Below are 14,683 nucleotides of genomic sequence, written 5' to 3' on the forward strand. Positions count from 1 at the left end.
GTGTCGTCATGTAGACTCTCACAGGATGGACAAGAAGAGCAAAACCTCCAGTGTTGTCTGCCAGTGTGAGAAGACTTGACGGCAGGAACCATCTCTGTCCACTGAACAATAACAGCAGCCAATGCCTTTGCACTGTACTACTGACCTGCACACCAACATACCCATGGCTAGTTCTACAAACTGATATTTCAGAACAGCCTATCTCAAGGCTGTCATTTGAAAGAAGCCCAAAGAACAGAGCAGACATGTCCACCACCCATCCTTGCTCTGCTGCTGTCTCTGATTGTGGGCTTTTGTAAGTTGTTACAATCCTAGCCGAGTGATGGGAATATAACAGGTTGTGGAATTGGAGAATGCTAAATCTTTGTTCCTAATGGCAAAACATGTTTTTCTCATTTTCATCAGAATGTGTGATCCATGCCATTTGAAATCAAATACCAAACACAATGAGCCATTAGTGTAATAGCTCATTACTAACAGCGGTCTTATAAATAATACATTCTTATCATGCACATGCAGCTCGCCATGAAGCCAGCAAAAGGTATTTCAGGCCATGGAAGTTTCGCTGCGCCAGCACGGCTGTAGATTAGAAGGACATCTCCATGTGAACCAAGATGGATGCCAATTTTCCCTGCCGGGAGTGAGGCTGGCCGTCTCTTTCTGCACATATGGTAGATGGATTGGTTAATCAGCGTCTGCTGAGTCTTGGGCCTGAAATTATAGAGAAGCCAGACAACTGCAGCTACACAGCCTTTGTTTGGGAGCGCAAACAAGACAAACAATTACTTGTTATTTGGGAAAAAAAATTAAAATGTTTATTTTGGACTTTCATTAAAGTGTCAATGGCTTTATAAAACAGCTGTGTAAATCAGCCTTTTATAGCAAGTATCATTTGGGGAGGGGTCCTGTGAAGAAAGGAATATGCAAGGAAAATTCATTCTAAAAGAGACTCCTTAAAAATAAAGGGCATCTCACATTTGCTTTTCAAGCACACAAAGCTTTCAGAGAAATAGTTTGCTGTATTTTCCTGTATCAGCAAACATCCCTGCCACTTGCCTCTCTGTTGTAGGATGTTGAAGCATCGTCCATTTGTGTGGAGATACTCCTTCTTGGGAAAGGGTGCTGTACAGTACTAGTGGGTCCACTTCCTGAATAAAGACTGTGTCACTTAGTCACTCACTCAGCTTCCTAGGAGTCTGTGTTCCTCATCAAAAAATGAAAAATGAAAAAAAAAAATCATAGATTAAAATCATGGCCACCGTTTCAAGAGCTTCAGTACCCATTGTCTTAGTGTGCGGAGGGTTGTTTGTTTGTAGATCGGTCCAGACTTCACTGAGCTGTTTCCCTCCAAACAACCTTTCTTCACTTCTCCTCCTCCACAACCAATCAAGTAATAAATAAGTGCATTCAAGAGATATAGAAGAGTTTCTCCATATTAAGGAGCCCTGAATCGTAACTGTTCTCTAAGTTGGGGTTTATCAGATGGGTCAGGAGCAACCTGCTTTACTAAGAGCTGTGCATGATGTGTGGGGAAGGACAGGGTGGAGAAAAGTGTTAGGAGGTCGGTGCTTATGGATGAATAAAAAGAAAAGCAAACACACCCCTGCCCCCATCTCTCTCTCTCTCTCTCTCTCTCTCTCTCTCTCTCTCTCTCTCAAAGACCAAAATCTACCCCACTAGCTGGCAGCGGGAGTGGGATAGGCAAGGTGAGGGAATGGCCAGGAAGAGGTCAGGTGTAGCATTCCAGTGTCTCCTCAAGAACACCCTGGCAACTCGCCTAAGTTCCTTCCCAACTGTGATGAGCGTCCACAGTGGTCACTTGTTGGTTATGCCGTTGAGCATGTTCTATGCATTGTACCAGATGCAAGAGCTACTTGAAGACCCTTCCACCCTTAAATCACTCAGAGTGTCCCCCAAGCTACCCGTGGGCCACATGCCAAGAGCTCGTGGCAGATCCACAGCAACCACCGCCTTAAGTCTGATAGATGACTGTATTCTGCCGTTCCAGGTGGAAGGCAAGGCTGTTGGGTTCATGAGTGTGTGCTCCAGTGTGAACTTGACCCTGCTGCACGAATGCTTCGACTTGGGCCCTTTCCATGGATTCTGTGTCCCACATCCTGATGATCTTTTGGAACCATCAAAGGAATCAAGTATTCAAGGAAGCCAAGGTACAGTGACTCTCCCAGGACATACCAGAAAGTTCAGTCCATGTCTTACACACAGCTGTTTGCTGAAAGGGCATCTTAAGTCTCTTCCAGTTCTGTTTATGGAGTAAATCCACACGGTTAGTGACATGTTTGTGAAATCTGTGGGTCCAGGAACAAATCTGTACAGCTAGACATGGTTTAATTAAAGCTAAAGGTTCCCAAATCCAGGACGTTCGCTTGCAGAATGGTTGGTGAGATTTTTGTTTTCGTTACTGAGGATCGGGTTCAGAGCTTTATGCAAGTTGGGTAAGAGCTCTATCTCTGAGCTACATACATCCCCAGTGCCACTTGAGTCTCTCTCTCTCTCTCTCTCTCTCTCTCTCTCTCACACACACACACACACACCACACACACACACACTACACACTGAGAGAGAGAGAGAGAGAGAGAGAGAGAGAGAGAGAGAGAGAGAGAGAGAGAGAGCAGAATTTAATAAATAACTTCAAGAATTCAATGGACTAGTGAAATATCTTAGTGGCAGATCATTGATCTAGTGTGGACTAGGTTTCCTAGTTAAGCACTGATCCAATTTCCAGTGCTTAAAATGTTTAAATATTTAAAAAGCAATTAATTTTGAAGGCTCCGTATACTTTAAACTTTGATTTTTACAATCAGTACTTCTGTGTGTATGTCTTTGGCAAACTCTCTATAGTATGCGCCTATTGCAAGTTGATTCCTAGCTATATGAAATAACATGAATTTTCAATTTTTTATTTGTGTGTGTGTATGTATTGGGAAATAGTATTTTAAGGTGTGTTACTTTTGCTTATGTTGCATTTGTTTAATTCTGTGAAGCTGTGTCATTTTGCCTGTCTAGAACACTTGATGGTCTAATAAAGAGCCGAATGGCCAATAGTGAGGTAGGAGAAAGGATTGGTGGGGCTGGCAGGCAGAAGGAATTAATAGGAGAAATCTTGGAGACGAGATCTAGGAGTGAGAGAAGGAGGAGGACATCAGGGGCCAGCTGCCCAGCTACACAACCAGCAACAGAGTAAGAAAGAAAGGTGTACAAAAGTAGAGAAAGGTAAAAGCCCAGAGGCAAAAGACAGACAGGCCAATTTAAAGTGAAGAAAAGCTGGCAAGAAACAAGCTAAGCTATGGCCGGGCATTCATAATTAAGAATAAGCCTCCATGTGTGATTTCTTTGGGAGCTGGGTGGTGGGCCCCCAAAGAGACAAAGAGTAAGAAAACAACCAACAGTATGTATGTCTGTATGGGTATATCCTGAGTGTGTGTGTGTGTGTGTGTGTGTGTGTGTGTGTGTGTGTGTGTGTATGTGTACATGCAAATGTGTGTTTATAGGAACTGAATTCAGGTCCTCTGCAGGAGCAGTACAAGCCCTTAACCCTGAGCCATAAGATGAATTTTGAATATTGTCTGTGTCATTATTTCATGATGTAAGATGAGGTAGTCTCAAAGTTTGGTTATTAAGCACCACAGTAGCTTCATGGTTAAGTAGGTTCTTAAGGCAAATAGGCAAGTGAGCTTAGGTATGTCAATTCATGTAGCTGGAGAGTTTTCTCTCCAGGTCCCACCAAGCCCCAGCAGTCTGACAGCCCATTTATAAAATAAACACACAAATGCTTATATTACTTATAAACTGTATGTCCATGGCAGGCTTCTTGTTATCTACTTCTTTTATCTTAAATTAACCCATTTCTATTAATCTATAAGTTGCCATGTGGCTCGTGGTTTACTGGTACCTTACATCTTGTTTGTCATGGCAGTGGCTGGCAGGTCTCCTGACTCAGCCTTCCTGTTCCCAGAATTCTCCTTTCTGCTTGTCCCGCCTATACTTTTTGCCTGGCTACTGGCTATTTATACAGAGCGATATCCACAGCAAATTCACTTCTCTTATCTGGATTCCCATGTGTAGGGTGAGGAAAATCTCCATCAGACAGGAGTTGTGAATATTTACTGAGATATGACATTTGAAACACTTTACTTGATGTCCATGTCATGAATGAATTTGGTAAATGTTGAAAGTAGTTAGTGGCCATTATTTTTTTATGACTGGATGTACACTTACTCTTCAGGGGAAAAATCAGGATTTTTTTTTTTAAATTTCACTTCTTTCTCTAACATGCTTTCTCTTTTAGTAAGGTTGTTCAAAAACAGGAAGAGGAGCAATATGGCTGGTGCACAGGACTTGGTATTCCAGTCAATTATAGGTGTCGTTTTAGCCAACCTTGTATCTTCAGTGGGAAAACCAAACACTAGATACAATGGTGCACAGACTGGTTCTGACTGTATGTACTCATCACACAGAACCGTGAAGCCCTCATGGAAAGGCTCTTCCCTCTTGTACCAATGACGGCACCCTTCCTGAAAGTGAGACTTGAGGGTATTGCTGTTTCATGGCAAGCAGTGGCTTGCTCAGGCTCTCAGGGAAAGAATGTTCTGGAGGAACATTTAAATACCATGAGATAACCCTAAACTAGAAGTTGTCACAGTTGCTTTCCAGGGCTCGAATTCTTCTTTGAAGGTGGCACCAAACAGGAGCCTTGCTGTGGCTCAGTGTTCTCATGTATAAAGGGGAGATAAAAATAATACCTAACCCAGGGGATGGTTAGGAAGAGTAAATATTAGAATTGTGATGCACTTCGTTCAGTGGCAAGTATGTAAATTTTAAAGTTTTTTTTTTTTCTGTTTTCTGTGCTATCATTCTTTTAAAAAGACAAAAACAGAAACAAAACAAAACAACAGCAACAACAACAACAAAAAAACCAAAAACTAGATTGGAAGTCTATAGACTCCTCCTGAGGCTGAGTCCTCCTGACACTACTGCAGTTCCTTATATAGAACGAATGAAAGATTCCTGTCTCAGAAGTTTTATTGAAGAGGAGGAGGACGAGGAGGACGAGGAGAGTCAACGTTAAGCAGAACTGTGGGCCTGAAACTACACACTATTATGTCTCTAGCTGGCAAAATTCTACGGAGATGGAAAGGCAGGCAGCTGGCTTCTCATTACCCCCCTCAACTTATTTCTTAAACTCATTTGCTCTAGGACAGGGTGGCAAGCAAAGGAAGCAGGGAGACTCGTCACCCATCACAGGGTGTTTATTTTTGAAAATTGGTTTTCTGTTCACTGACACAAAGATGATTCTTTATGAAATTGTTACCAGGGAGCTTCCATTGTAGACTTGAGATAACTCAGGGATGGAGTCATAGGTCCTCAGCAGCTCATTATAGCCAAGCAGAGTCATCAACAAATTCCACAGCCGTCTTTTCATCACATCAACAGAAGAAGCTCCAGAGAAGACTGAAAATGAGCTGTGACCTGTTTGTTTTTTGTTACTCTGATGGAAGCCTCCAGTTCAAGGAAATAGAATTTCTTGAAAATATGAACTGAAATTTGTGTTTTAAATGAGCACACATCATTGTAGTTTGTATTTTATTATAATTTCTATTTTGTATTTTGTTTGCTGATTGTTCTACTTACTCTTCTGATGCTGTGATAAAGCACTCTAACCAAAAGCAAGTTGGGAAGGAAAGGGTTGATTTGACTTACACTTCCAGGTCATGATCCAGTACTGAGGGAGGTCAGGGCAGGAGCCCAAGGCAGGAAGGAACTGAAGCAGAAACCATGAAGGAATGCTGCTTACCAGCTTGCTCTCTAGCTGATGCTCAGCTAGCTTTCTTATATAGCCAGGACTCACTTGCCTAGGGATGGTGCCCCGCATAGTGGGCTGGCCCCTCCCATATCAATCATCCATCAAGACAATCTCTTACAAACATGGCCACCGTCCAGTCTGATCTGGGCAGTTACTCAGTTGAGGTCCCCTCTTCCCAGGTGACTCTAGGTTATGTCAAGTTGGCAGTAAAAACTATGAAGGACAGTGATTTTTTTCATTTTAAAGGATGTTCATATGCCTTACCTCATTGTATCCTCATAGCTTGATGCTAGAGAGTTAGGGCAGATGACACTCTCTCTATTTCATCTCTGCCCAAGTTTGTCCAAGGTTTATAAATTTCATCAGGAACTGTCTCTAAAGCCCAGTCCAGCCTCTTATCTAGCCTCTGTGCATCTGTACAAAGTGACAATCTGGGTGAGGTGACTTTCTTTTTATTTAGGGGGCTGGGTGCTCATGGTCTTATACATGCCAGTCTACCACTGAGCTACACTCTCAGCCCAACTCCACCTGTTTCTTTAGTTACAGCTTCTTTAACTGTGAGTCACAACCCCAGTGGGGTCTGAGTGTAGGGGTTACGAAAAATTTGGCAACAATAAAAGTTTTTTTAGTAGCCAAAAATCAATTCAGAATCAATTGTGCAATGAATCCAAGGTGTTTCTGGTGATGCTTACCTGTGTCATATCATGTGACTTCACTGTAGCCTTGGTTCTGAACACACAGCATGTACTGACTGTTTACAGTGCTCAATCTGTCACATCATTTCATGCTAAGGAATGTTTCCCGAGAGGTTATGAATTGCAGTGTTTTTACTTTACATACAAAATTCTCCTCTCCTACAGAGTGGGGATTTTAATATTTTTAAGCTTTTAATATTTTTCTATCAAGATTCTTCAGTCTGTAAGTATCAAATTAATATATCTTTGGTTGGATTATGTTCAAACATTTGGTTTTAAAAATTGCTGTTTGAGTTGCTGGCTTGAATTTAATTAAACAAAAAATCATTAAACGATTCCTGTAACTCCAGAGTTGGATGGGGTAGAGGTAGACAGATCTCTGAAGCTCATTGGCCAGAAAAATCTAGACAAATCAATGAGCTTTAGGTTCATTCATAGAGAGACCTTGTTTCAAAAGAGTAAAGGTGGAGAGTGATCAAGGAAGGTAGCAGATGTCAACCTCTGGCTACCCCTACCACCACCACATGTGCAGGTACCCAGTACTAACAAGTATATACACCACGCGCAAAATCACAAAATGAATTTTGGCTTGAGACTAACATACAATTTCCAACAATTTATAAAATTGTCCCAGGCATACTGCTGCCATTTTGTATTCCACACTTATGGGAAGCAGCATTCTCACCTTTTAATTGTACAACCAAAATGTTAGTGCAACCAAAACATGAGTCACCTCTGAAAATGTTGGGCATGTTCTACTGCTTCAGAGTTAAATATTTTGCCAAGACCTAATTCTTAATCTAAAAGTAAATCACATGTATCTAATTAGTATGCAAGTTTGCTTTTCTCTTAATAAATATTAACGTGGACTAGAGAATGGCTCTATCAGTAAAGTCTTGCCACAGAAGCATGAGGACCTGAATTTGATCCCAGCACCTTTAAAAGCCTGGCATGGTAGCATGCTCCTGTAATCCCAGTGCTGAGGAGGCAGAGACAGGATAGTCCCTAGCGGTGGCTGGCCAGCCAGTCCAGCTGAATCAGTGAGGAGCTCCAGGTACAGTGAGAGACCCTGTCTCAATAAGAAAAAACAACGATGAAGAAGAATTGGGAAAGACATCCAACATCTTCCTCTAGCATCCACAGCGCCTGTGTACATTCATGAACACATCAAAGTGCATACACCCATGCTCCAAAATGGTAAAATGACATGTTTACCCAAGAACTGGTTTCAAATGATTTTTTATGATTAATTATTGGTAAATGTTTAATTAACTTATATATTTTATATACCCAGGGCATAAACATTTCTCAGGCAAAAAAAGAGACCTAGAGTAGATGTAGATTGAATACTTCCATGACAGGTACGTTTCACTAAAAACAGAATCAGGGTTTTTCATGTCAGTGAGCTGTTTAATGAGAGATTTCCTTAGTGATTTACCAGGACCAACCCATATCCTCTGCATATGTTTGAAGACAACTTTCTCATGCTGGAACCTTCACCCCTGTATCTTCAGGCCTGTCTAGAGCTATGGAAGACAGCTGTCCTGTCAGGTTGCAAGCTAGAAGAGCTAGGGAATGACTACCGCATGTACTGATCATTCCTGGAATCCAGTCTCTGCCCTCTGACCTCTGCTGTCCCTAAGGACTCCCACATAAATGACTGTCTTTCGATCTTTGACTCCAGATCTGCTTCTGAGGGAATCGACACACAGTTGACCCAGTCTCTTTGCACTGGCTTTGAAAGCCTTTATCTCCCACACAACAGACTGGATTGAGGTGCAGACACCCCAGGTCCCTTGCCCTTCAGGTGGAGGACTCTGAGATGACACGAGGGGAGGACTGAGTACCAGCTGTCCACCGTGGTCATTGGTAATACACATTTCCTTGGCTCCTTCCTTGTCCCTCCTCCTCAGTCTTCTTCTTCTTGTGTTCTCTCTTCATAAATCTCTGACTCAAGGTCTTGCATTCCCTCACATTTGGGAAAAGTGGGACTTCACAGCAGCCTCAACCCTTCCAAGCAGAAAAATAGTAAAACTTAATGTTCTTCAGATAATACAGGAGGCTTCCTTCTCTAGTTCTTTATACCATTATGATGAGCCCACTGTCCATCATGTCAGCCTTATAAATGTCCAGGGAATCTAAAAAGCTTAGCTGTACACAGTTTACCTCTCACCAGAGCTGTCCACACCCATGTATTGCATGTGCCTATCCCCATAAATATACTGTTTGCATATATATAACCCATGATACATTTGCAAATTTTGCTTTTTGTGTGCCAAGCAGCCTTGGATCTACAGTAGGGTTGACTGGGGTGAGTTCTAAGGATGTAGATTTTGAACTAATATAAAGAAAACAAGTAAAAGTTTATTTACTGTTTTTATTTAATAGAGTACTTATTTTAGAAGTGGTGAGTTCCTGGAATGTTGGAAGATTTGTAAAGAAATAGTTATATGTACTACACTACAGAAAGAGAGAGAGAGAGAGAGAGAGAGAGAGAGAGAGAGAGAGAGAGAGAGAGAGAGAGAGAGAGCTTTCTGTTTATGTGGGAGATAGTACCAAGTGAGGTCTAAGAGCCTCTTAAGTGTTAAGCCTCTGGAGATGTGCAGAACCACATCAAGGTCTTCCAGATGCCTGGCAGTTAATGAATATTCTCCTTTGGTGACAGTAGAAAGGCTTGAAGCTCAGCTAGAAGCTGTGTTCCCTTCCAGTTGGCCTTTTCCCTGGCTCCTCGTGGTGTTTGCAAATCAAGCTGTGGCTTTTGTTAGCTGCATCATCACAATAAAGATTTTGGAATCAGAATTGAGCTGGCAATTTTCTTGATGATGCATAAGGCAAAATAGGGCACAGCCTGCATTTCCACAGCTGTATTGGCATCACCCAATTTAATGGCTTAAAAAAAAAAAAGACAAGCCCAAATAAAACAACTTTTGTTCATCATGTAGGCCGGTGTGTTCCAGGCAGCACAGATCTCTGTTTTATAAGCTCCCTGCAAGGTTCAGACTTGTAAATCTCATTACACACCCGGGGCCCACCTTACAAAAATCCTTGTAGAATTTGATGTGCTCCTTGGCAGGGAGGGATTTCATTTTATATAGCAGAATTGTGACCTTTGAAAAAGATAATTAGCATAGCTCCTTGTAACCAAGCCATCCAGAAGATGTTAAAAGGCCATTCAAAATAATATATATTTTTTTTTCAGAAACACTCCATGTAAAAAAGCAACATTGCCTTCAAAATTATCAAACATATCACTCTTGCTATCAGGAAATGTTTATCATATTTAATTTCTTTTCATTTGAATTTACCTCTGCTGCTTTCCTCGGGTTCTCTTCCCTTTTGGGCTAGGAAATACTGAGTTCACTTTGTATGTCCTGGAGCTAAAAGAAAAAACTAAAACTAAAACTAAAAAGCAAACAAACAAGAAATGAGAGACAGCATTAACACTTCTTTGTATATTAAATATCCTCGAGTCTTTCAGCATGTCTTCCTAAGGCTCCACTCTCTGTTCCCAGTTGCATTTTTCTTACTTGGTTCTTCACCCAGATTTCAGGTGTGAATGAGATTCTCGTGTACAGAGCACAGCAACATTCCTGCCCTTGAGTGTGCAGCCTGGACCTCAGTTACCTGTAGATCTTTAACTGGTGGCTGTTGTGTTCTAAAAACGTGGGGAAGGAGTCACACCATTCAACAGGACCCACGTGGGAGGTTTTGTGAGGGTGGGGGCAGCGAAGGGGGCAAGAGAAGGGGGCAGAGACCGATCCCTGGGGATGAGAGCTCAGGAAGAGAAAGAGACAGGGAGGTGGGCAAGGACCGCCTTTTATAAGGTAACTTAGCGAACGGGCACAGGGGGTGCTCTTAGTGGCTGCAGCTGAGGAATATCCTGTCAGGAGCTTAAGGGCAGGCCAGTACAGATGCCTAAATGCTAACAGGGTCTCCCCAGGATTTTGTGTTAAAAACAAGGGGCACCTGGTGGTGGTGGTGGTGGTGGTGGTGGTGGTGGTGGTGGTGGTGGTGCACACTTTTAATCCCAGCCCTCAGGAGGCAGAGGCAGGTGGATCTCTGTGAGTTCGAGGCCAGCCTGGTCTACAGAGTGAGTTCCAGCACAGCTAGGGTTGTGACACAGAAAATCCCTGTCTTGAAAAACCAAAAACAAACAAAGAAACAAAGCAAGAGGCATCTTTGTCTCCGGGATTCCCCCAGTTTCCCTGGTAATAAGTTAAACAACAGAAATGTATCTCTCAGTTCCAAGGCCTCGAGTCCTCTGAGACCAGGGTGCCTCAGCAGGTTTCTTAGGTATCTTCCCAGGCCTCTCTCCTTGGCTTGCCAATGGCCACTTTTCCCTATGTCTTCATATGGTGTCCATCCCGTCCTGCCCCTCTTCGTACAAGAACAGCGTTCGTACTGGAGTAGGGCTCACCTTGGTGGCTTCCTTTAACTTATTAAATGGTGAGTCCATTTGGCCCAGCCGGGGGTCCAGCTGCCTCTTCTTAGATGCCATCACATTACAGCCTCTAGGCAGAGGTGCTCATGGGAGATAACAAAGTAGGAGGACCCAGAGCTTCCTCCCAGAATTGCAGCATGTAACAAGGACACTGTAGGGGCTGCTGTGGGACCCCCGTCTGCCTGACCAGTCTCCATCTCCAGTTCTTACCAGAGCACCAGAGCGTCTGGGTCCCTCTCTCCCCCTCCCTTTTCTTTCCCTAGGGTCTGGAGGTGTGGCTCTTTGATGCATCACGGTCAAGGCTGCAAGGCTATGACCATAGGAACCCTGGCAGTGGCGACAGTTAGCTGCTCTATGTAATGTGCATACAAAGTTTAATATGTCAGCTGAGATTGATTTCCCTTCAAATTGTCATTTTTCTATTTTTTAAATTTTAAATGACTTGTGGTGTTCTGGATTGAACTCAGAGCTCTGCGTATGCCAGGCAAGTGCTCAGCCATTGAGCTCTTGTACCTCTAGCCCTAAATTCTGCCCTTTTAAAAAGCTTAGTTATTTGTTGTAATTTTTTTTTGCTAGTGAATATCTTTAGCACATGAAGGTAAAAATAATAACAACAATACTATTATCTCCAAGGCTTTAACCATTCCCTCCAGCTTCAATTTTCTAGAATTACGTGCACGCCAATGGCACATAGAAATGTCTAGACAACAAGAAAAGGACACCAGACCTGTGTGCAGGCCAAGTCATCCTCCAGACAGACAGTTTAGGCTCTTGCAAGAGGATCTCAGGGGGGACACCTTTGGGTTTGTAACATAGCAGGAGGAATATGAGGCAGAACTGAGATCTCACAGCCAGGGGTGCTGCCTCAAGCCTCTGGGTGGGCCTTTGGGTTATGTGGCCAAACCTGTTCCCGATTTCCCCTCTTCACTGCGGTGCCATCTAAGCCTTTTGCAGGATTTCAAAAACAACAGCGGCCACGAATGATGGCAGCTGCGGAAGAATGCGCTATTTTTGCAGAGAGCAAGATGAAGGGGGTCCGCATTCCCACTCCCCCTCTCAGTGCTGGGAGCGACCTGTGATAGGACTCAGCCATGCTCTCCAGCGGTCAGATTCATTTCACAATGGCAGAGACACAAATGCTTTGATACAGGGCCTGGAGGTCTTTGAAAGGCAAGTGGCTTTATTTATATTCCTTATGATCATTATGTGCTGGGATTATTTTCCCAGTAGGTGATGTCTCTTTTGCCCATATTTATGAAGCAGGCGAGAAAGCATTTAATGAATTTCAAGAGTGTTATTTGACTGTAAAACACATCTCAGTATATTCACATGTAAATAACCCTTTGATTTGTTCTCTCTGGTGACCTTTTTTCTTTGGGGGCTACATCACAGTTTGTTGTTGTTTTCCATTTTCAAATGGGAGGCTGGATGATAATAATGAAAGATTATGCAAAAAATCCATGTTTAAAATAATGTTGATATGCCACTTGGGCTGTAGGATAATTACAGTAATTTGGCTATTACACTATATGGAGGCAGGAGTTGGTTGGTAGCAAACACAGCAATAGGGGTGATTCAAGGGATTTTCATCCCAACCGGCTGTTTGATCCTGCTGACTTTTCTCTTGAAAATCAATTGCTCTCTATGAATACTCTGAATTCCCCCTTGATTAAATTGGCTGTCAGTGGGCTGCACCCATTACGTGGGGGTCGCCCCGAGTTCGCTCTGCTTACAAATGTGTTTTTATTTTGACAACTCTTAACCTATCATGGACCAAATTTAATCTGAGCTAAGAAACAGAGGAAGTAATTTACTAAAAACACAGTCTTAGTACGTGGCAGCAAACAAAGGGAAATGTAGTGCTGCGGTTGCCCAGCGTGAAGCCCGCCCGCTCTTCTGCTCCTGGGTCACAAGCTTTCTCCCCCTGTATTTTGCTTGATCTTTGGTGTTTTCTGACCTCCAGCCAAAGACCTGGGAGAGGCACCTGGAAGCCTCTTTATCTCCTCATGGATTTTAATAAGTCCTGCCTTTTGGAATCAGGGTTAGAAAATTTGATTTTTTTTTTTTTTCTTGAAAAGGACCATTAGTATTGAAGATGAAAAAAATTATTAACATGACTGGGGTATGTGTGTGTGTGTGTGTGTGTGTGTGTGTGTGTGTGTGTCTAACTCCACAAGGAAAGAGACTATCTTTTTTTATTGAGTGCTGATTTAAGTCTACATAAAATATTTGGCAGTCAAGAGAAAAAAACAAGCCAATCACAGCACTAGCTCTACAAAAATGCATTCTGTGATAGTTTTGGGAAAAGCACTCAGTTTCTCTTAGACAGAAATGCCCTGTTGATGCACAAACACGGGTCTTACAGCAAAATGATATAATATAGTTTATTCTGGAGCTGAAGACGAGTGTTCATGGCCTAGGCGCACAGATGCAGACAACCCCCAAATACTGTGGCCTCTGATGGAGTAACAGCTTTATGGAGGTTTGTTTGTTTGTTTTGTTTTTGTTTTTGTTTTGTTTTAGTAACAGAATGAAGAAATTTACAAATGAAAGCATTTCCAAGGCATTGGTGGAAACGTCAGGTGGGTAGGTTACAGTGAAGCAGGAAAGTCATGGATCTCAGATGCTCTGTGATAACATTCTTAGCCTTTAGGTTAGTCAAAGCTAAGCGATCTGTCTGATCGTACATTCTAAAATGGGTTTTGCCTGAGAGTCACAGGATGTTTGGTCAAACACAGAGATGGGCAGTGAATGTCAATTTTTTATTTTATTTTATTTTATTTTATTGTTTTGGTGGTGGGGGCGGGGAAGGAGACTGAAAATAGTTCCATATAATTTGGCTCTAAACCTGCAAAATTCCAGCTCTCCTTTATTACAGAAGAAACAACCTTAAATTGATGGGGGTGGGGGTGGGGATGTTAGTTTAGTTGCGGGTCCTTTTCTTTCAAATGTTAGCCATATGAGGCTGGGTCACCATGTTTCCTGTGAAGAGGGGCTTTTTCTTTTCCCACTGAGAAGTTTCTTCAGCTGCATCCCAGGCTGATTCTTAGTTCCTTCTCTATTGGCTCCACCCTCACTTTTTGGGTGGAATCAGCTTTCTTATTTCACCCTCCTCGTGGAATTTCAGCTCTGCCCAGGGTGGCACCACTGGTGCCTACAGCCCTTGAGGTCTGCTTGGGTGCTTACTGAGTCCATCCTTCTGGCCTGTGCTGGCATCTGCCTCTGCAGGTTGCTGCTCTACGGACCACTTAGGCAAATGCTCTCCTTAGACTTCCTGGGTTCTGTTTCTGATTAGATGCTGCTGCTGCTGCTCCTCTTCTCCATCACTAGTTAGCCCAGGTGGGCCTTGAACTTGCTGTGAGCTAAGGGTGACCTTAAAGTTCTGATCCGCCTTCGCCGCCCAGGTGCGGGCATTATAGGCATTGCGCCACCATGGTTTTATGCAGTGCTGGGAATTAAACTCGGGGTTTGGGTCACGTTAGGCAAACATGCTACCAGTTGAGCCACAAGCTTAGGTCTGCCGTATGTCTTTTAATTTGAAAAACAAGACCATTTACATTCAGAGTCAAAAAGGGAATTTATGACCACTCACCAGCATTTCAGAAGACTCGTAAAGGAATCTACACACATCACAGGAAGATTAAGGAAACAATCATAGAGGGCAGGAAGGAGTAAAACCCACTACAAAAGTGGATCAGGAGACATTATATAAGAAACATTACAGGA

At 42.9% G+C, this 14,683-nt stretch overlaps 1 protein-coding gene across 1 annotated transcript in view; it reads left to right on the plus strand.

The window, feature by feature from the left end:
* The window catches only part of Cfap61 (cilia and flagella associated protein 61), a 297,138-nt gene that overhangs the window by 39,417 nt on the left and 243,038 nt on the right, over positions 1–14,683 (plus strand). The window contains 1 exon segment of the mRNA XM_028881858.2: positions 2,009–2,168. Within this exon segment, the coding sequence (XP_028737691.1) occupies positions 2,009–2,168 (160 nt within the window).

Source organism: Peromyscus leucopus, chromosome 4 (assembly GCF_004664715.2).
Source record: "Peromyscus leucopus breed LL Stock chromosome 4, UCI_PerLeu_2.1, whole genome shotgun sequence".
NCBI classification, from domain to species: Eukaryota; Metazoa; Chordata; class Mammalia; order Rodentia; family Cricetidae; genus Peromyscus; species Peromyscus leucopus.